This window comes from Dermacentor andersoni, chromosome 4 (assembly GCF_023375885.2).
Source record: "Dermacentor andersoni chromosome 4, qqDerAnde1_hic_scaffold, whole genome shotgun sequence".
NCBI lineage: Eukaryota > Metazoa > Arthropoda > Arachnida > Ixodida > Ixodidae > Dermacentor > Dermacentor andersoni.
Genome location: NC_092817.1, coordinates 19,067,430 through 19,090,255, shown reverse-complemented (window position 1 = coordinate 19,090,255; position 22,826 = coordinate 19,067,430). Strand labels below are relative to the sequence as shown.

The 22,826-nt window shown below is 41.0% G+C and overlaps 2 protein-coding genes across 2 annotated transcripts in view; one reads left to right on the top strand and one right to left on the bottom strand.

The window, feature by feature from the left end:
* Nucleotides 1-405: 405 nt before the first annotated feature.
* Nucleotides 406-11,411, top strand: pasi1 (septate junction component pasiflora 1). Its single transcript, XM_050182674.3, has 6 exons — nt 406-758; nt 4,656-4,752; nt 4,815-4,900; nt 5,535-5,636; nt 9,688-9,738; nt 9,816-11,411. Exons 1-6 carry the CDS (start codon nt 666-668, stop codon nt 9,897-9,899), a joined length of 513 nt encoding a protein of 170 aa, XP_050038631.1. The 5' UTR covers nt 406-665; the 3' UTR covers nt 9,900-11,411.
* A 2,064-nt stretch (nt 11,412-13,475) lies between these two features.
* Nucleotides 13,476-22,826, bottom strand: part of Scgbeta (sarcoglycan beta) — a 49,936-nt gene continuing 40,585 nt past the window's right edge. The window contains exon 6 of the mRNA XM_050182668.3: nt 13,476-19,474. Coding sequence (XP_050038625.1) covers nt 19,265-19,474 — 210 coding nt within the window. The 3' untranslated portion in view covers nt 13,476-19,264. The remainder of the gene's footprint in view (nt 19,475-22,826) is intronic.

Here is a 22,826-nt window from a genome sequence, read left to right as displayed (position 1 = left end):
CCTGTCGGAAAAATAACTGCATCATAGTGCTGTGCGTTGCTTGGTCTGCGTGGCTTCTAGCATGCAACGCTATGAAGCAAGTTTGTGATAAATATGGTGCGCGAAGACCTGACCTACCGTCTTGTTCTTTTATGAATGCTTGGAACTTTGTAACGAGCTTCAATTTTCCTGAACGAAATTTTATGTGATATTCACCGCGAGTAAATAAAAACAGTGGTGAGCACCACGCGATGCGAAACCCAAGTTGCGTTTCATTTAGTGGTTCTTGCATCAACGTAAAATGGTGTATTGCATGCACCACTGCATGCTACGTGGACGGCATTTTCGTGCTCCAGATGCCCCTCGGCGTTCAGTAACCGACCGAGCAGATCGAAAAGCACGACTTCGTGTTTAGCGTTCGTATCGGTTTACGCGGAACCGGTACGAATGGCGTCGCTGATTGGCTGCTTCGTAGCAGGTGACCTAAAACAGGTATGCGGAATGGGCAACGCCTCTAGCGACGGCGTACATTTGAAGTCGACAGTCAACAAAGGGTCGCAGAACATATACATTTGGCTATGTAATGTTACTTTGCGAGTGAACGATGACCCCTAGGTCATAATCACCGCTTACGCAACAGCTGTGCTCGGAAAACGACAGGTATCTACGACACGTAAAGAACGATCATGCCGCTTCTGAGTCGCTGCTGGACGCCTTTTCTCCTGTACCACTGGACCAACCTCCGCTATGGGAGTTTCTACGCTGCGATGTACACAGCAGTAAGCATAAATCAAATATACGATTGTTCTCTCTACTTATGTGCGAGCCAATTTTCGTATAGACCAGCAGGAGCAAATAGCGTATGGCTTCTTTCTTTTTTGCGGCGAACTGCTTGGGCGTTGCCATGAAGTTACATTACAAGTTCTAAAATAGTGCTAAATTACGCACCGCAGTTGAGTCATTGAAGCACTTTGCTGTTAAACAATGTCTGAGGATCATTTCGGATGACTTTCACGTTTGCATTGACAATTTCTGGGTGTCAGTGCGGTGCGCGCAGATATTGTACGAAAAATAAAGAAAGAAAAAGCGCATGGTGTTGCGCGCAACATCGGGTTATTGATCCCATGCTCGCTTTACTAGAAACTGAAGCGCGTCCTGGCGTCCGACCCGCTCCATGTAAGCGCACGTGCAAGAACAGGAACAGCTCATTGCTACCGCGCTGTGTGGTGGAGAACTCTCAATTCTTTTCTATGATTGATACCGGCATGTCGCTGCTATACGTGAAATTAAACACGGGTTTCTCACAAAAGAAGGCGTTGTTTACCATGAAAAGTCGAGCACGTACATATGGCAGCTCAGTCATCTTCCATTGCATCCCCTATATTACACTCAGTTTGTTGTTTGTACATAATTGCAAAGGTCTGAATTACAGGATGAGTTTACAAAGGGATACACTTAATCGAGACCATAAATGCACAGGAGTACAAGACTGAACAGCAGTAGTAGCAAGAAATAACAAAAAGAAAATAGTACATAATCACGAAATACTTATATGAAACAGGAACGAGTGAAATTTACCTAAGCTAAGGATAATATACTGTGCTTGGATGCAGGCAGAACAGCATAGCAAAATAACGGTCATAAAGAATAAAAAAAACATCAATAAAGTGCATTTGAATGAAGCTAATGAAGAAGTCATCATTTGTTCACATGTTGGACTAGTCCACATTTTAATAAGCTCGAATTGAGCAGTCTGCATGCTGTGAATTACATTATGGAATATATTGGAATATCAGCTACCCCTTTCCCCAAGTGTGTCCCTCAAGCAATTAAGAACTATCTTATCTGGAATGCAGTTGCATTTCCTTAGCAGATTTTTTAGCTACCTGGACATTGAAATATGCATTACATGCCCACCTCTTCAGGTAATCCGCCTGATCAGGCTGAATTGTATGATGTGCTCCATGCATATTTATATATATAGCTGCTTGAAGTAACGAAGAGAGAGAATAATAATAAAAGAAAACCACTTGGTATGTCATACTTACGTGCATAGCTGACAAGTCATTCTTGAATGAGTTGCGACTTTGCTGGAAAGTGGCAAAATAGAGATAGGTCCATATGTACTAATTTAATTTCTAACTACCGTCGTAGAAACACGTATAATTTTGCATTTCTTTTATTCTTCCTTCTATACAGCTGTCTCAAAGATTAAACAAATGATATAAGTTGTAAGATTGGCAATATAATACTAACAATGGGTTTTAAATGCTTTGCTTTAAGATTGTGCACATCTGTACTGCATAACTTTATTGAAAGAATTGTATCGAAAGCTCATATGATGTTAGAAAAAGGAAGAATGAGCGCTTAGAATGTGTGATGGGGCCAGCACAAAGATCAGGCATGGAAACGGGTATTGGCAGAAAAGAACGCACTAAAGGCTTTGGCTAATATCAGCATTGCTGAAAAATGTGGCATCCTTACAAGTTATTTATTTATTTATTTACAGAGTACCTACATCGCCATAAAGGCATTACGTAGGGGGGAAGAAAATATAACCAGTAATACAGAAAAGCTTTTGGACAGATATACTCACAAACAGAAGCACTGCAATATGTGAAACAAACAGGTTTCAAGATATATAAGACATACATTTGTTTGACAAGAGCGCCGTCACAGCATAGAATAGAATAGTTCATTATTTGACACATTTACTATATCATTTGATAAACTGTTCCATTGTCTAATTGATTTGGGGAAAAAAGAGTAGTAAAAAGTGTTTGTTCTGCAGTTATATGCTGAGATCTTTTTTGTGTTATCACAGCGAGCCGATATGTAATCTGGTTCCAAGAGATAGTTATAGCAATCAATGCCTGTCTGACTGTTCTATATTTGGTGCAATAGTATGAGCCTTAACTTCTGCCTACGCATATGTAGTAGATCCCATCCTGAAGTGGCCTTCATTTTGGAAACGCTAGAGTATGGGCTGTAATTATTGCAAACAAACCTTACTGCTGGTTCTGTAGTTTTTCCAGTCTATCAATGAGGTAATCTTGATAGGGATCCCATATTACACAAGCATAATCAAGTATTGTTCTGACATGTAAGAAGTATAAAGTTTCCTTAATTTCGCGTGTTGCCTGTTTAAAATTGCTGCAAGTAAAATGTAACATCCTACTAGCTTTTGCTGTGACAGTGTCAATCTGTTTATGCCAAGTGAGTGATTCGGTAAAATAGACTCCTAAATACTTGTATTCAGACTGTATGTCGATAAGCGTGCCATTGATGTTATATCGGTGCTGAAATTTGGATAATTTTCTGGAAAAACTTACGCTACTGCACTTTTTATATTTAAATTCATGTTCTATTTTTTACACCAGATCGCTACCTTATCTAAATCTGTTTGCAATGTATCTATGTCATCTTTAGTGGTAATTTCTCTGTAAATCACACAGTCACCAGCAAATAGTTTTATGGGTGATGTAATTAGTTCGACAATGTCATTTATGTAGATTAAAAATAACAAGGAGCCCAGTATGCTTCCCTGAGGAACGCCCGAAGAAACAGTTATTGGTGAAGATGCGGCATTGTTTAGGATGACAGACTGTGCTCTTCCGTTTAGGTAGTTTCCTATCCAATTTTAAACGTTTTTGTTTATATTTAATGCAGCAAGATTTACATCTAAGAGCTTATGGGACACAATATCGAAAGCTTTTTGAAAATCAGTAAAAACCGCGTCTACCTTACAATTGTTATCAATGGCTTCAGATAAGAAGTGCTGGAATTCTATTAGTTGTGCGTTCCAGGAATAACCTTTTCGGAATCCATGCTGCGAAAGTGTAAAGAAAGCGTTTGAATCAAGGAATGCAGATATGTTACTACATAAAATGTGTTAGAATATTTTGCAACATATCGACGTTAGTGAAATCGGCCTATAGTTTTCTCCAAGTTTTCTATTGCCCGATTTAAAAACTGGTGTCACGCTTGCCGTTTTCAAATCTTGGGGAATGAGGCCCGTTTCATGGGAAAGCTTATAAATGATCATTAAATACGCAGCAATGATGCTATGACACTCTTTAAGGACCACTGGGGATATTCCATCAGGTCCAATTGCTTTTGTGTCATCTAAATGCTGTAATAAAGAATCGACGCCACTAACATCAAGTTACGCTAGTTGTTGAACTTGACGCAAAACTATTCAGAAAGGAGTTCATTGAATGCATTTATTTTGTTTTGAGCAGCAGCACATCAATCTGTTTCATGACAGCATTTCTAAGCTTTCTATTGAAGAGAGTGTAGTACTACAATGCAATGAAATTGGCAACTATAAAATATCTCTTGTTTCAACTACCCTATATTTAATAGCCTGAGACAGTAGTTGAAGAAACATGCAGTTATATGTGACAAGTGCTTGCGACTTTTCGAAGCTTCAAATGCTCTTGTATGACCTTTCTTGCTTATATTGCCTATGTTTCATTGTCTTTGTGTCAGTTTAAATTTCACTGAGGCATGCATGTTGTGTATTCTTTTAACTTGGTTTAAAGCTCTGAACTATACACACAACTAAGCAAAAAAGGACTAATGTTGCCTCATGTGCAGTATAGCAGAGTACATAGTTGACTCGTTTACCTTACAACATGCACTCCATTTTTATAAAAATATTATTCAACTTGCAGGTGTACCATGTGTTATTCATATTCTATGCCATATATGCCGTCAGCGGGGGAAGAACTGACTATTTCTTCAGCCCGTACTTCGAGCTTTCCATGAAAGGTAAACTGCTTTCTATAACTACATGTGTTATGCATAACTAAACATAAACTGTTATATTTCAGGAATATATGCTGCAGCAGGTTGCACCATGGGGTTTGGAGTTGTCTTCCTTCTCTTCACGTTAATGTTAGTCATAGGCATCAAACGTGTAAGTGTTCATCTCCACAGCTAACTGTAGTTATTCGGGATTATCAAGAAGCAATTATCACCTTATTAGTGAATTGGTGCTGTGCGACGTTTAGGTCTCTCACAATGGCAGCAGCTGAGTATTTGAGAAGAAAATTAAGTTATGTACCTTTAAGCTGTTTGTTGTAACTGTGAATGTAATATCTTGTCAACACTAATTGTACCACATGGTTTTCAGCAGTACTATAAAACAGGGAATTTATTTTTCTTATAGCCTGAAGCAGCTGTGAACAATGTGTGTTCTGCTAGTTACATCAACATGTGTTGATGTTGAATTCAAGGCTTTGATCAATTTAAACAAGACTAAAAATGTTCTTTGACTTTATCAATGCATTTTGTAAGTACTTGAGTCAAAGAAACGAAACAATAATTTCAGTTAATTCAGGAACTTCACACTTTGTTTTCCCACTTGCAAAGTGATGCAGGCAAAAATAGCAGATTAGAGAGAATCTAGAATGCTTGAATAGTAGAGAAAAAGGCCACCATTTCCTATTGAGGCTGATTTGTATGTCAACAGGAAACACCAACTTTGTGGCTGCAAACATGTATCTATCTCTCCCTGCACTGATTATCAAAACTTCCACCTGCTCCCACAGGATAACCGTTGCCTCTTCTTCCCATGGATTATATCTGTTGTCATCGAAATCCTTCTCATGATTGCCGTAGGACTGTGGTACATCGGCCGCTATTACAGAAATGTAAGTGTATGCATAACTTCAACTGAGCACAACTCAACTGCAACTAGCATGCTGCTGCCCAGTTGAAAGATCTGCAGATCACTTGTTGAATTCTCATAATAAGCAAATGTTTGACAATGTGCAGTAAAGTTCATGAAAAAGAAACTTGCATTAGTGTACGGAAGCCTTCAAAGCAGACTTCCATTGCCCTGAAAGCCTGCCCAGGCTATGTGCACACTGGGATGAAAGTACTGTATACCCCCAAATTGACAAAGAGGTCATAATGGCTAAGCCCCACATAAAACAAGTGCAGAATGATAGTAAAGATTCAATAGGAAAGGTACTTGTTACATACCAAGATGCAAGATTTAAATTCACGCATCATGTTTAATCATTACTTAGACAAATTCAGTATTCTCCGTTATATTGCTCACAGCTGTACTATGATGAGATAGGACAAAGTTATTTTAGTGCTTTGCAAGCCATAAGCAATTGCCACAGTTTTTAAAAGAACTTGCAGGAGAATGTTTATCAAGTTTGACAAAAAATTTTAGGACCTGTACATTGCCTGCACAACTATTTGAAAGAAGTAAAGGCATAGCTGCTAAACTTTTCAAGCTTGCTGTCATAGTTGTGCATATTCTATAAGATGGGCCCTAAGTTACACTTGGAAGAAAAATTTTTATGAAGACACTGTGATAAAATACATATGTGCAATAACTGCCACACAGTACATTTTTGAGGCAATAAAGTTGCATTCCATTATCATCTTCGCATAATCCTCCCACCCTGACATGTGAATAGCCTCTATAAGCATTTGAGCAAATGCAAGTGTGTGTCGTGGAGTTCCCAGCACAGAGTACCTCACCTTTGTTACTTGCCCATGCTTGAGTGTTATAGCTGCTTGTGCTTCCGTGATATGTGCATTTGTTTAGGCCCAACACCTTGTACATTCCATGCTGCATATAAGTGAAGCAGTTCCATGGTATCTCAAATAAAATGCTGACTTCACCACCACCTCCCGATATACACTATAATTGGTTGTAAATCGACCCTTGACACTGGATCAAATTAGTATTGCAATAAAACTTGCTGCCAGTGTATTGTGTAAACATCAAGGCGGTGCTCCTTTTTTGTTTTCTGCTGAGCTGAGCTTGCACTTTTGGTCGGAGCAGTTACACATTCCACGTCTCAGCCACAATTGCCAGTCAAGCGTTTTTTCTGCAAACATTCACAGTGTCATTGTCAAATCACAGGGCTGTGACTGAAAGTGTCGGTACCACTGCAAGAATGAAATTGTGGGCTTATGAGACTGTTTAAAAGCATTCAGTGATGTTTATAGCAATAATGGTTAGTGAGGATGACCATGGCCAAATGTGAGGATGACCATGGCCAAGTATGCCATGCAGTCTGCTTGTTCTCTTGCAGTTTAATAATCAGCGTGTCAATTTGTTGAAGCAGTTCGGGCTTAAAGGGGCTATACACAAGTTGTAAGCACAATAAATGACAGACTACACCGATAGCGCACGAATGGTCAAACCTGAATGTTTCGCGACGGTCCACAATAGTAAGAGAGTTACTAGCGATAATTCATCTTTGCTACTAGGTATTGCAATGTACAAAACAACTATGTTTCAACCCTTGCTCACAGCAAGAACAAATCTATCGGAACTAAGCACACCCGCAAGCGATTAGGCAGAAAGTAATCAGGTACTGACCACACTGAGGAAATTTATTGTGCCAGAAATGTGACAAGCCGCTGTTTGACTATATGTGCCAAATAAAGAATGAACAGCAAAGCAAACTAATCCTGATTCAATTCAGGAGCGGAAAGCTTGGATAGCTTGGAATACATATTTAGCCCCGCTTTTGAAACAAGCACCATATACGCTGCTTGCGCTGTTCGGCAATAGCTTAATCAGCTCCAAAACCGCTTTTGCATGCTCTGTGAAGCTGTGGCAAAAGGTTTGTGTCGTCCACCCAGTCACAGTCTACGATATCTCCCGAAACAGGTTTGATAAGCTGCGCCGTCATCATACACACTCATTGTAAACACAGAGGCAGTTAAGGCAAGCAATGGACATTTCACCACGAGATCGCCACAAAAAAGGTCAATAGAGCTTGGCATCCTGCTTTCCTGTGCAAACTAATGAAATGGAGTTTAAGTTCACAAGTTCTCACTGATTTCTTCCTCTTCTTCTCCACTCTCTCTATTCTTTATTTTTATTTTTCCTTGAGAGTAATAAAATATATGGATCTTAAAACTGAACACTAGAAAAAAAAAAATGAAAATGTGAAACTCTTTAAGCGTTTTAAAACACATCCCTCACACTTTCCAAAGGCATAGCCAGAAATTTCGTTCGGGGAGGCTCACATTGCAGCTCGGCCTCCTCCTAAGAGGAAAAATTAGGTCGGATGCTCCTATCTAAATACATGTAGAAGGAAACTTCGTTTTTCTCGGCAACCACTGCACCACATTTGATTAGGTTCGTTGCATTTAAAAGAAAAACTTAAATTCTAGTGACTTTGTTTCGAATTTTCGATTTAGGTCGTCGATATTTTATTGAAAAGTGGCACAAATCGAAACAATGAAGTTTTTAAATCTGTAAATCAGCAATGAAAATTGATATAACAATTCTGTGAATTGCAAATAATACTATGTCTACAGCGGACAAAATTGATATGTTACACATGAGTCTCAAAAAATTAAGTATTATGGAAATGTGGCTCTTGCAGAACCATAGTACATAACATAACCAATTCACGTAAGATACAAATAGACATATCGAATTTGTCCGCTTTGAATGGTGTAATGGATGCTGTTTACAGAACCGCGATATCTGTTCTTGATGCAGAGCTAATAATTTGTAAACTTTGTCCTATTTTTTTCGAAGTTTCGAATTTTTCAAAATATTTTAAACAAAGTTCCGGCCCTAAATTGAAATTCCACTTCCAACAGACACTAGAATTTAGCTTACTCTCTCAAATGCAACAAATTTCATTAAAAGCGATTCAGGAGTTATCTCAGAAAAGCGTTTCTGCGTTTTACATGTATCTGAATAGGCCACGTCAGAGTTGCGCCCAAGCTAAGCTTCTTCTTAAACAATTTGCCTAGGGATCAAATACATCAATAATAACTTCATTTCCAGTGCCAAAGATGCTGCAAACTAATTCTTGAACGCTACGTACTGTCAATACAAGTAAAATATATATCTTTTCATAAAATATTATACCCGTATGTGCCAAAAATTGTGCCCAACGTAATTGATGTCAATGCTTCCATGTTTTTTGTCTATTTAATAAGTAAAGAAAATATCACACGAACTTTAGAACTATATCAGTTCAAAACCAGCAAAGCAGTGCATGTCGCTGATATGAAAAATGTAAAGGCCATGAGATTAACAAGTTGAGGACAAATATGTTAATGAAACTTTGTCATTGAAGATCCTTGTTTACATTCTCGTACATATGCAACGGCCAGTGAAAAATCTCAATGATGCTGTCATTTATTCCAACTTATTACGCAGGAGCATCTGTCACCGGTCGTGTATCGTGAGTAATTGCACTGAAATTATAGTGGCAGCAGACAGCACGTATCACAAGCAGGAGTTCTGCAGAGTATATGAGGGCGAGTCAAATGAAAGTGAGCCAATGCAAATATATGAGAAACGGGGTACTTTATTTAAATGTAGCCTCCATGAGCATTTAGACATTTATCTCATTGACTAACGAGTCGCGTAATTCCCGTCTCATAAAGCTCCTTGGGTTGCTGCTTCAAAACTTCTGCAACTGACTTTCACGTCATCGTCCGAGACGAATCTGGTTCCCATGAGCCGTTTTTTTGGTTGCCCCAAAATGTGGAAGTCGCAAGGCGACAGATCTGAGTTGTATGGCGGATATTGCAGCGTTTCCCACTTGAACTTGCGCTGGGGGTTGCTTCGGTCGGCGGTGCATGGACAGCGCGAAAAAATTTCGGGGGGGGGGGGGGGGGGAGGGGCTAAAGCCCCATAAGCCCCCCCCCCCCCCCCCCCCCCTGTGGCTATGCCCCTGACACCTTCCTATTTCCTTGTAGCTTTACTCCGTACTGGCTGCAATCATCCTTTGGTGCATTGACGGTGTCCATGTGAGTCACTTTTTAACCATATTTTATTGAATTAAAGTTCAAAGCTCTTATTTCTGGTTGCTCATCTTCCTTTGCAGGTCTACTGCTTCATGTGCGTTATCTCACACTACCAGGTGGTCCGTGACCTCCAGGAGCCGAAGTTCCAGATTCTGTACCCATAGTTCCGCATCTAGTTGTTCAGACTGCAGGAAAACTGGACAAATATTTACACCAACCACACATTCAATTTCTACTCCTCCATCTTTTTGGAGTGTGCAAAGAACATGCTCAGGAAGCATATCGATTAGATGATATCTGAAATCCCCTAAGAAGGCAGAGATGTGCACATAGCTATACTGGTGACGGCAATGTGGTAGAACTTGAACCAATAGAAAGGGACAAGCTAACAGCAAAAAAGGAGACCAACCCACGTGCGAATGCTCCTTGCTAAGTACAGCCTTTGTCAAAAGAAACAGTCTCTATGTATCCAATTTGCAGATGATTTCCGAAGTGTTCAGTTGACCTGTTGGCATCTACAGTGCAGAGAACTACCACCATCACCCTCTACAGCTTTCTATTGCCACTAGTTCCCCTAGTGTGGCACAAAACAGCCAGAAGTTGGCAACACATGCTGCTAGTGGCTTTGTTTCTTTTGACAAATGATGTACTTTCTTGGAGTGCGAGCACCTAGGTTCAAGCATGGTAGCATTCCAGTTGTGCAGAAGAATGTGCCTAGAGAATTTTGCACACTGTCTATAATGAATTTTGGCTGAAACTGCACATAATTCTTGGTGCAGAGGCTTACCATAAGAAGACGCCTTCTACGATTTAATTGTTTAGTTTTACACCACAAGACAATTTTTTTGTCCACGCATGGGCATACATCACTGCCTCCCTCTTGCATATCTGTATTTACATATATATATATATATATATATATATATATATATATATATATATATATACATATCCTGAAAAAGAAAATGCAGCTTGCTTATCTATGAGCATTCATGCTCAAATATCACACAGAGGTGGGACGTTGCAGTGGACACTTTTCAATAGCGGCAAAATGTGACGCAAGCTGCGTTTCACTGTTACAGCTATAGATAGCGCCACCATTTGGTTCCTGCAAATCCTATGTTTTTTGTCTGTCACTGCTGCAGACATGTACTACAGATTTATTCTTGACAAAATAGGCAAGGAACAGAAACAAGCACGGTATAAGCTGCACATACTGCAGAACAACTTATGTGTGAAATTTAAGCATGAACGAGCCGGTAGGTAAGACGGAAGAACCTTGTAATAGCTGGCTCCCCTGCTTATGCAGCATTTTGTACAAGCAGTGATGCATGTTGCATTCCATTGTCATTCCGTCCAGTTTATACATGGGAGAAAGAGGTCTCACATTTGCAATGTATACACATCCTACTTGTTTTGCAGCTATAGAGTTTAGCACATTTGCACATTGAGCCGCCATTTGAGGTAAGTCACAGTGCTAAAAAAATTACCAGAGGCTAATTAATGATCTGGCACTAGGGTGGACAAGAGCACTGGTTGAACCAACATGGGAATGACAGAAACACATGACCGTTATAGAAATTGCAGTGAAATGTCCTTGCAGCTTTCTGCATTATCCTTCTTCAAGCTAATGCATTGTGATCTGTAGTATATTTAAAGATTTTTCCAACCTCCGAGTGCTTGCACTTGAGTCTGCCATCTGGCAGAGGAAAGCTTATGCCAAAAATAACTGAACCATTATGACTATTAAAGTAATTCCACACAGATGTATTGACACATGCCACGAAGCAATTCCATTTTAATTAGTTTAACTAGCTAGTTTTCTAATATTTAACTCAATGTGCCGGAACAGAATGAAAACAGAACAAAACATTATTTCGTTTCGGAGTGAAAAGGAAGTATTCTTTATTGGTTCTCAGTTCAAGAGTAAAGACTGCAATTCCAAAGAACCGATGTCAGGCAACGTCAGCATTAGCGTGTATCCCAAGTGTCCGCACAAGCGCGTATCTCAGGCAGGGATAGTGCGAGCAATAGCCGGTCAAGCTCTCCACCAATCTAAGCCTGCCAATCTGTGCACTAGCAGATCAGCATCGTAGCAAAACCCAGGGCTTGCGTGCTGAAGAGCTCATCATTTCGTTTTCTAGGGGTACATCCCTTTCTTACCGAAGTTTTATGGTTCATTTATGTTTAAGTTCATTTTATCGAAACAGCGGTCTCACATTTCGCCTTGACTCAAGGCATTGAGTCATAAATACGATGCTTTTATTACTTTGCTTCGAAAATTTCTTGCATGTCAACCAAAACCGTTATGAACAGTTATGGATTTAGTTTTTCTAATCTGGAGCAGTTCTTTCAGTGGAACAAAACTAAAACTGGCACAAAAAACATTTCATTCCGACACCCTGATTTCACTGCTGTAAATGGGTGATGTGACTCAGAAAATTTAACTGAGCATAAGAAAAAAAAAAGGAACTAAGAGGCAGCCAAACTGAATCATCACTGTTGCAGCGCACGGTCAGTAACTCTTGCAGCAGTATGTTGCTGCAATGAGACATCAGCGTATTAACACCCGAGTGACATGTTGTGCCAACAAATCACTGCCTTTATGATAATCGCATGGATCTTAAATATTGATCACGCTTTATACTTGGCTTACTGTACTTCCGGTTGTTTTCATGCTGATTGAGATACCCTAGTTGCAGCAGCAGTTTGTCCTCTGGTTATATCTGCATGAAACTCTATAGGTGTAGAGATGTTTTGTCTCCACTCCTCATTTACTATGGGAACATGAGGGAAGAACTACAACACAGTTCATTGCCATTCCGTCCATGCAAGGAGAATGAAATCTCACTTTGGAAGTGCACAATTTCTACTCATTTGAAAATTATTTTTCTGCAACTTTTGACTTTATAACATATTTAAGCCATGGGCCCAATCGTTTGTGGCAGGTTTTGTATACACTGAACACAGCGCTACTTCACTGCTTACTTGAAACAATCGTGAGCTGATCGCAGATCTAAACAAGTCTTTTGTTATTTTGCTTGGAACACCTACAGGGACTTTGATAACAGCTGTAAAATTTATATACATTGCACCGTAAACACTATCACTGAGTAATTGCTAAAACAGTGGCATTTGACATTTGAAGAGGGCAACAACACTTCAAAGCGTACTTTACATGAATCTCGTATATTGTAGTCTTGACATTGAGAACCTGCATCGTGAGGACCTTAAAACGCATGTTTGTGCGTAGATGTGCCATAAGGCTCCCTTCAGATGCTCGTTGCACTTGTATCGTGCAACCACACTGCCAGTATGAAACATTCCTCACTTCATTTGGTGTGGAGTAAATTGGCACACAATACTAAAAGTGCTGGCCAGCACTGTGCGTTGCATTTTCACTCGTGTGTCGAGTCATTCTGCTCAAAATGAACATGAACCAATGAGCTCATCTTTTTATACTCCCTCAGCACATTGTTCATTTCACCTGCACTTTTACACAAACAGTAGGTTATTACATGGCATCCAGCAGATATGCAGGAAAAAGAAAATAGAACTTTGGTCAGCTGCATCAGAATTGATCTAAAATTGGCATTCATATTGCTACCTTTTGGCCGACATAACCATAACTAGCAGCAAGCAATAAATCTGCTCTATATCTTGCGTTCATAGCGTGATGTTGCTCAAAGTGCAAATTTGAGCAGAGCTTCAATAAAGGAAGAACATTTTTCACTCTGAAACAAGTAGTCCATAAGTGTGTATTTATTTCTATGCAAACAACATACAGCAGCCATGAAGTGCTCAGCCATGAAGGCTGAGCACATCGTACCTTACATGTGCTGATCAACAGATGTCAAGCAAGAGATATTTCAGGCTGGACTTTTTAAAAGATCCACTAAACCACCTCTGGCATTTTTCCTTACATAAGCACGTGCATAGCGTAAAGTATAGCATGACAGTCATCTTATGTGAACATGGCAGTGCTAAGTGGAGCCGGGTTGCTACCAATTGAAAAAACAATCCTGTGCTCTTTGCTGGGCTTTTCTCCTTTGCCATCATGGTGTCAGCAGGGTAAAAACTGTCGATTGGTTGGGCAACAAGGGACGGCTGTGAGTTCTAAGATTGTAGGGGGGCTCTCCCATTGTCGCCACTGAACCTTTCATAAAGGCTTTCATTCTGCCGGTGTTGCATGGAGGGTGATTAGGTGCATACAATGGAGGAGCCTTTCGTCTTAAATGTTGACACAGCCTGTTGCTTTTCCTGCACTGCATCGAGGCGCGAGCAGCAAAGGTGAGAAACTGTAGTGGCTGCGCAGTCATTTTTCAAACACCTGTAACTTCATTATTATATACATCATTTCGAAAAATCCTTGTAGCTGTATATTCATTGTAGAATGGCATACGGTTGCCACTATCGAACTAATTTAGGAATTCAGAGTGGTTCAGGGGCTGTTTAGTGTTTCAACAAGTGGACTTGTCTTTGTCAATTGTTGCCATCATGACGACAAAGTCTTTCGTCAAAATGTTGGCTACAGCCTGAGAGATCCCCTTATTCGACCACTGTTGACAATTACTAATCGCCACCTTCCGGTCAACCTCTGTGGTATTTGGATGTCACACATGGGTGACTTGCAGCAAAGGGAACATATGTAGAAGTTTTGAGGATCTGGTTTTATTGCCACTCTGAGGTTAACAGACGTAAATGTTGGCAAAAAATCATTTGCACAGGATTAAAGGCAAGTAAGCCTAAGCTTGCTCTTCAAATGCATGTGGAATGCTGAAATTCTCAATAGGCAATGACTGATTAGATTTTATTGAAATATGTTCCATTTAAAAGTAACAGCCACATATAGAGAACTGTTGTGAGCAAATTCTGATTTGATACATGAGATGTTTTGCAAAACATGAAGGCTTCAAAAAAATTGAGATGTTATGTTCACAGCTCTTAAATTCACCGTGGAAACTAATATAATACCTTGCTCTGTAAACAACTAAAATTGTGTTTAAAGCGTTCAATCTAGTATATTACATTGCAGCTTGTGCATAACACATGACGTATGCGATACATGATTAGTTCATATTCACAAAATGGTATTTTCCAGTTTGCTCTTAATAATCAGCATAATTTTTCTTCATTAAGAGTAACCAATTATGAACCAAAATTTGTTAAGAGAAGCCTGGAGAAAGCATTTATGCGGTACAAATGTACTTTGAACAGGGAGGACATGAGCTCTGGCTTCCTTTGGACTAGGGGTGTGTGAATATTGGACAACTTCTAATAAAAAATCTAGTATTGCCCTATTAGATTGAGTCAGTCTTTGAATCAAATGTCGGATATGAAATTGAAGCAACAGTGCGACAGGTTTCATCCCAGTGGTCACAGTAGTAGACATAAAATGCGTAAATTACATAGTGGAGCAAGCTCTACATCACTCGAGAAGCCATATCTTTCCTTCAAGTCGCAATCCTTCGCACACACAAGAGTGCTGGGTATGCAAACAAACTTCCTATTAGGTTAAAATGCTCCATTTAGGCTTTCAGTAAACAAGACTACTTCATGTGCAATTTTAACTCTTTGAGGGTCAATGACGTAAATATACGGCATTGCGAACAAGTCCAAAAATGGCTGATGCCGTATATTTACGGCGCCACCTGAACGTTTAAAAAGCGGGCCAATTTCCAAACTTTTTATTTTCTGTCATGTGCTGCCACTATGTGGGAAGTAAGGTAATTTTTTTCGCACACCTCCCTCTCTTGGTTTTCGTTGCATGGCTCGTTTTAGAGCTACTAGTTTGCTCCCGCGCCTCTATATACTACCGCTCGCACATTGGTGCGCGGGCGGGCGGGCGGCGGTTTGGGTTTTGTTCCGTGGGCGGTTTCAGCTTCTTGTGCTTGCAAAACTGTTGGCTATCTTGTTACTGGTCACTCAAAGAGCGACTGTCTCTTTTTCGCTCGTTTAGTGCTTGCAGCAGTGTGCTTAGGAAGGATACCACCGTGCATGTGTTTCCATTGCTTCTTGTTTTGTCTTTTTTCGACACTCGCGAAAACTAATTGCCTCTGGTTGGCAATCAGATGAAGATTAGCGGAAGTTTATCACACATTGTGCTTTTTTGACGGGCACACAACCACACAGTTTTCTTGAGTGTCCACACCTACGCAGTTCGATTACGCTATGGATATACATATTAGTGTAAGAGCAGGAACATTTGAGTCTTGCGAAATATTCTTGTGTGCACATTTTCAAGGCTTTGAACTATGTGTACAAAAATGCATCAAATTTTGAATTCTATAAGTTTATTTCCTTTTTTATTGTTGTTATTCATGACTGAAGAGTATACATATACCAACGCAAAATATTTTTTCTCACTTTACAGTCACCCTAGAAAAATTGTGGTACATTTTTTTCAAAATAAGTCCCTAAGAAGAATTGGAATCTGCAATAAAAAAAAATCGACCCTGAGCGGTCGCATTATGGCGAAGAAAATCGACCCTCGAAGGGTTAAAGGGCACCTCACCAGGTCTGGCCATTTTGAGCTGACAAGCGCAGAGCATACAATGCGCTGTAATTATCGTGTTTGCAAAGGATTACATTGCTACGCGCCGCGGAAAGGTCAGAAACTTCAATCCAAATGCCGTTTTCCCTTTCCCTCACGACGGCCGCGCTCCAAGCCGGACAGTCGTGTCCACAGAGTGACGTCGCTCGTGGTGACATGTGACTTCGAGAATTATTCAAGGCAACGTCTGTTATTTGTGTGATCTGTTGCTTGAATTGACGAACTGAAATTTAGATAAATAATAAAACACACCAACGGAATGTCTTTGTATTTTGTTTTACTTCGCACCGAAGCAAGAGAGAGGTCGTGCAGTCATGTGCGCAGGCACCGAAACTATGCCATTTTCTACCGTGTTCCAGCGCGTGATCATGCTCTGTGATCCGCTTGTTCTGCTTCAGTATTCGTGTAGCACTGAATTATACCGCTAGTCATGTGTCCTTGATCACAGCACACAAAATTGTGCGCTGCGTGAACCGAGACATCACAACAGCTCGCGTGCAGCGCCGTTAGCGGAAGTGCGCAGCGCCGGAAAAAAAAAAAAAAAAGAGAGGAGAAAAAAAATGAAGGCAGGGCTCATGACGCATGCGTCATGCGACCCTCGAGGTACGGTATGGGAGAACGGAGGGAAGGAATTTCGCTTGCGGAGGCTAGACGGGGCAAGTGGAGAGAGTGTGTCGCTATGCAGTGGAGCTCGCCTTCTGAAATTATGGGTTCACGGCACTGAAATATTTCTATCTCAGCAATTAATGAGCCAATTTGAAAAACTTTTGAGGCAGGACGCTCACTAGAGGGCACGTAACAACTTCCAGTGTATATTCAAAATTTGCTACGGGGCCTGGTGAGGGGCCCTTTAAGACAGAAGCTTGATAACATTATGAATGCTAGGATATGAACCTTGCTTAACATTAATGGAGAAAATGACCATTGTTTATTCAAGAACTATTTGTTTAGCTATCAATATTCTACTAGACTTCCTTCTGGCACTATTCGATCTGTATTCGATTTGGTCTCAAAAATTGCTATTTGCGCACCCTACGTTTGACAGCTGCTCTGCACCTGAATTGACTATCCAAGCAAATTGATAATAGCATAAGAGCACAATGTCCCTAATAGTAATGACACTTAACAGGGAGAATGAGATAGAAATGCAACATGTCAGAACTGTGACATCTGTGGGACTGTAGCACATCGGGCCCTCTGATAACGCACTCCCAAGTCACGAGCACCTGGGGTTATATTTTCTAGCAATGCACTTCATTTTCCATTCCTGTTTTGTCATCTGTCTAGCTAACTGGCCAATCTCGGTGATAATGGCAATGGCCAAGCTAATGACAATGGGGGTGTAAAAAAAAAGGATAATGAAATAGATTGCTACAAAACGTAAACCCAGTGCTCCATTTCTCAGTGTTTGTGTGATAGCTATAGTTCTTCATCTTTCAGACGAAATTTCACAAAAAGTTGTAGCCTCAACTGACAACTCTCGGGAATTTCTTTTGCGTGATGTTAAGCCCAGTAAGGAGCCCCAGTAGAGCGACAAGCATTCTGTCAATGCACTTGCGAAACACACGACACAAAAAACAATGACAGTAGGCATGGAATCTTCACATCTGCTTTCGTTGGCTTATTAGCTAATCAACTGGCATAGCAAGCGATAAGTCAACAGTAGTACAGCCTCAGGACTGAATAAAGATCCCCATAATGGTTGGCTAGTAACAGGAGAGGGACACAAAAGTTTGGTTAACACAGAAGCAGCCTTTGGGGCTCTTTTGTAGATGAAGGAATGGTAATGAAAATGCATATGACGCTGTTTGAATGCTTAAACTTAGTACACTGCACACAACAGCTGGAAAGGACCCAGTTAAGGGCCCCGTGTTTTGGCAGTTTTAATGGACCAAAGTATTAAAGTGGAAGGGCTTCACACAGCAGGCTATGGGGGATGCTCCAGTGGAAGGACATGAATTAATTTTTGCCACCTGCTGTTTTCAAACGAGCACAGCACCTAAATCTATAAATACATATGTAAATGCAGCTGTATTGGCTGGGAATCCAACCTTTATGCTCAGCTGCAAAATGAAAATTGTCTCCAAACGCACATGCCATTACAAATATTCATGAATACATCCTTTGGCAGTGCGATTCACTTAACAGACTTGAGTTGTGAAAAAAAAAATGATGCACACACATTAACCCTACCTGCGCCAAGGGAGGGTTAATGTGTGCTCACGTTTTCACCAATAGCATATACTATCGACAGTCTTACTTGATCAAGGATTTCCTTTCATTCACTGGGTGCTGCGGGTAAGTGGCAGAAACTTTATCATTTTGGTGGGAATGCTTTGTTACTAGGTGGCGCAAGCTTCCAGAAAACTGACTTTTTCTGATGGCAGTAGGTAGAAATGAAGCAGAAATCTGGCTCCCCTAGGTTTAAAATTTGCGGGGCATCTGATGGTTGTGAGTAAGAGTTTGGCCGCTCTCATGTTTACATGTCTTGATGCAAAATGCTTTGCCACCTTCATCTCAGCAATTTTCTTTCCTCACGGCACCAATAATTGCATATCACGTAGGGGATACCGAAAGCATCAAAAGCAACATAATACTTTTGTTGCAAGAAATGTACAGCTTCATACAAACATTTTCTGTGGCCATGCCTCTCTGCAACTCAAAACTACAACATACAAAAATTGATGGTAAGAGACAAGAGAAAATAATACCATTTATATATTACAACAACAAAAGTCATTCAACATGAATTAGCCGTAAAGTGCTTAAAAAAATTTCTGTAAAGAAAAAAAAAAAGACATTTAGCGTGGAAAGGGTTATTTCTACATTACATCCAATAGCAATGACAATTGTAAGATACAAACAAGAAAATTGACAATCGTGACCTCAGCAAGCCTACTGGTTCAAACCTAAAGATATCTGTTATGACTAGCTTAGAAATGTGGAGATAATGAGTAGCATGCCGCACAGTAGCACCTAGGTACAGGGGTTGACGCTCTCTGGAAACCTCACGTCTCCGCATCCAAAACCTTGCTCCCGAACTGGCACGCGGAAGATGCGGCCAGAAGGCATGCACACACAGAGCTTGTACCAGTACAAGGCATCGCTTGAAGGGTTCTCGGAGCGTGGCAAACCAGCAGCTAGGATACGGATGCCGTTGCTGCCGTCCAGAGTAAGGCTCTGGTTCTGCACAATGAAAGAAATTATGAGCTTTAATGTCTCAAAACTAAACACTGGGTTGTGAGGGAATCCGTAGTGAAGGACTCCAGATTTTACCCACCTGGCTTTTTTTTTAAATGAATGCTAAAGATAAAAACTTGATCAGGTTAGACTGATCAAGTATTTCATGAAAACTAGGTTGTCATTAATTTTGTGATTATAAGTTGATTATTAGAAGAGACAATGAAAAACATACAGTTGAACCTCGCAATAACGAAATTGGCGGGGAATGCGAAAAGATTCGCTTTCGCAAGAATTTCGTTGTTGTGAAAAGAGACAGCACAGATAGGTAATGCATCGCAGAACAGAACTTTACTGTAAGAATTCTGTTAGCCTACTTTGCAAGCTTCGCTCGAGGATATAGAACCGCATTGCCGACAGTACAAAGTGCGCCGCATGCGTACCCAAGCAGTGGCAGTACTGCCGTAGTAGTATTCTCAGTCAATTGCTTTCGGAGGTATGATCACTTTTATGAGATTTTGTGTAACTCGGCACCAGACGCAGAGCAACAGCGCATGCAGCACCATTTCTCCAGCACACGCTGTTGCCCGTAGGTGCCGATGCGTCCAGTGCCGAGCACAAAAGTGATCGTATCCCGTGCACCAGAAGGCAAACGATTGAGATAACGGCCCTTTCGCGCAAATCTACGTCCGGCGCCGCATCCGCACGCGATGCCTGTTGGGTGGCACCAAAACCAGCATTCTTGAAGCAAGGGATGCGTATCCCCGGATGATCGCTCAATCATGGCCCTATGCGTGACACTCCATATGCTGCGACTGCCATCTCAGACGCCATAAACAATTCCATGTCGGTGGGATGTGGATTTCCTTGTTGTTGCTGCATTTTTCTCACCGAGGTGCACATTACGCAGTGCATTGCTGTGATCAGCGATTGTTTTTCGAAAAGCACATTCAGTTTGTGTTCAGTTTCGCTTCACATGATTGGCCTAGGCCTCGCTGAGTCGTCAGCCATGGGGAACGCAAACTGAATGCACGTTTCGAACACCGATCGACGATCTCACCTAGTAGGCATGCAAAAACTGTCGTCACATGTGGGTAGCAACATGCATGCTGCTTCAAATGGGTGACCAACAAACATGATGGCGGCCTTGACATGTTTCCAGCTTAGTGATCGCTTCCGGTGCTTGGTTGTTTTCATAATAAAAAATGGCAGTGCCCACACAAGTGTAATGTGGTGGTATTTTACGCAATTTTAGTGCAGAACAATCACATTTGAGCACATTTTGGAGCCTGCTAGCCTTACTCGAGTAGGTAGTATGCAGAGTTACGTTCCGACAAATTTCATTGATGCGGGATTGCAGTAGAGCGACATTTCGTTGCCGAGAGGTACGAAATTCATTGAATCCTAAGGGTGTTCGCTGGGGATACGAAAATGTTTCGTTGTCGCGAGAATTTCGTTATCACGAGTTTCGAGTGCAATTCTTTAATTTCGCGCCAGGACTCCATCACTGATACGTCAGTGCGACTTCACGGATGTCAAGAGTATTTTCTCACAAACAGAGTATTATGCTATAAGTGGGCTCACTGTACTTCTTTCTAGTTAATTAAAATGTTTTGATGGCTCCCTGTTTTTCTTGGGGTTTATTTTCATGCAACCCAGTTATATAACAATTACTGGCTATAACAATGGAATTTTCTTTGCACTTGGATGTATTGCTTCCCTGTTTTCTCCTGCACACAAATGTACCGACGTACGAGGGGAAGTCATAAAGTAAAGGAACTTTTGAGAAAAAGTACATTTATTCTAATGTTAGAAAAATGAAACATATATCATTTTTCTACATAGCTCCCTGCACTTCAACGCACTTTGCCTAATGCTTCACAAGTCTTTTTTTTCTCTTAGGAAAAAAAGTTTTTCGGTTGCACCAGTAACCAATTTTGCACCGCATCAATGACTTCTGCACCGGTTGCAAATCTTCTTCCCCTGAGTGCTTCCTTGAATGGTCCAAACATATGAATATTGCTTGGAGTCAGGTCTGGACTGTATGGCAGGTGTTCCAGCAATTCGAATCCCAACTCCTTTATTGTTTCGGCCGTCCATTTGGCAGAATGTGGCTGAGCGTTATCTTGCTGCAGGATGACACCTTTTCGCAGTTTTCCACAATGTTTGGATCTGATTGCGGGTTTCAGTTTAGTTCGCAACGCATCACAATAGTTCTCACTGTTCACAGTTTCGCCTCTTGGGGGTGAAATGAATGGCTACCACACCTTCCATGTCCCAGAATAGTGTTAGCATAATCTTACCAGCTGATGGTTGACGTTTACATTTTTCAACTTCTCGTGATGATCAGCGCTTCCAAACCATGCTTGCAGCCTTACTTTTCAGTTCATGATGATGTACCCAAGTTTCATCTACAGTAAAAATTTGCTGTAAAAATCCATCTCCCTCGCGACGATAACGGGCCAAATGTTTACGGGAGATGTCCAACCTTTGTGTCTTATGCTGCGCTGACAATTATTTCGGGACCCACCTTGCACACACTTTCCGGAAATTTAGCCTGTCATGTAAGATGGAATACGCTGAACCATGACTGATATGTAAAGTATTGATGATTTCATCCACTGTGATTCCTGTTTTGCATCGCTATACCCTCAACGACCTTCAAATTGTCCTCAGTCATTGATGTCGGTTGCCTGCCCGATCATTCCTTGTCAAATAAAGAAGTTCTTCCCTGTTTGAAACGCTCAATCCGTTCGTAGACGTTGCTTCACGATAAACTGTCACCATACTGCGCTTGCATTGAACGAATAATTTCTGCAGGTTTAACACCTTACGCAAACAAAAAGCAAATCACTGCCCTCATTTCCTCCTTAATGCAGATTTTCAACGGTCTGCTACACTCTAATGACTAACGTGGGAATAAGAGTGACACGTTGCATAAAAGTGTTGCCGGCGACACTAATTTAGCGCTGGATACTAGCAATGTTCAGGGGACCAACTGCAATGCATGCTCACTGACCTGGAGAGGCAGAGCAGAAGGGTGGGACTAAAAATTTATCTGCAGAAAACTAAAGTAATGTTTAACAGTCTCGGAAGGGAACAGCAGTTTACGATAGGTAGCGAGGCACTGGAAGTGGTAAGGGAATACATCTACTTAGGACAGGTAGTGACTGCTGATCCGGATCATGAGAATGAAATAATCAGAAGAATAAGAATGGGCTGGGGTGCGTTTGGCAGGCATTCTGAGATCATGAACAGCAGGTTGCCATTATCCCTCAAGAGAAAAGTTTATAACAGCTGTGTCTTACCAGTACTCACTTACGGGGCAGAAACCTGGAGGCTTACGAAAAGGGTTTTA

What these genes read in the sequence shown, in the direction of transcription:
- pasi1 (XM_050182674.3), top strand. Translation starts at nt 666, where the DNA reads ATGCCGCTTCTGAGTCGCTGCTGGACGCCTTTTCTCCTGTACCACTGG. An exon ending in ACGCTGCGATGTACACAGCA is followed by an intron (nt 759 to 4,655) that starts GTAAGCATAAAT and finishes TTCAACTTGCAG; the next exon opens with GTGTACCATGTGTTATTCAT. An exon ending in CTTCGAGCTTTCCATGAAAG is followed by an intron (nt 4,753 to 4,814) that starts GTAAACTGCTTT and finishes GTTATATTTCAG; the next exon opens with GAATATATGCTGCAGCAGGT.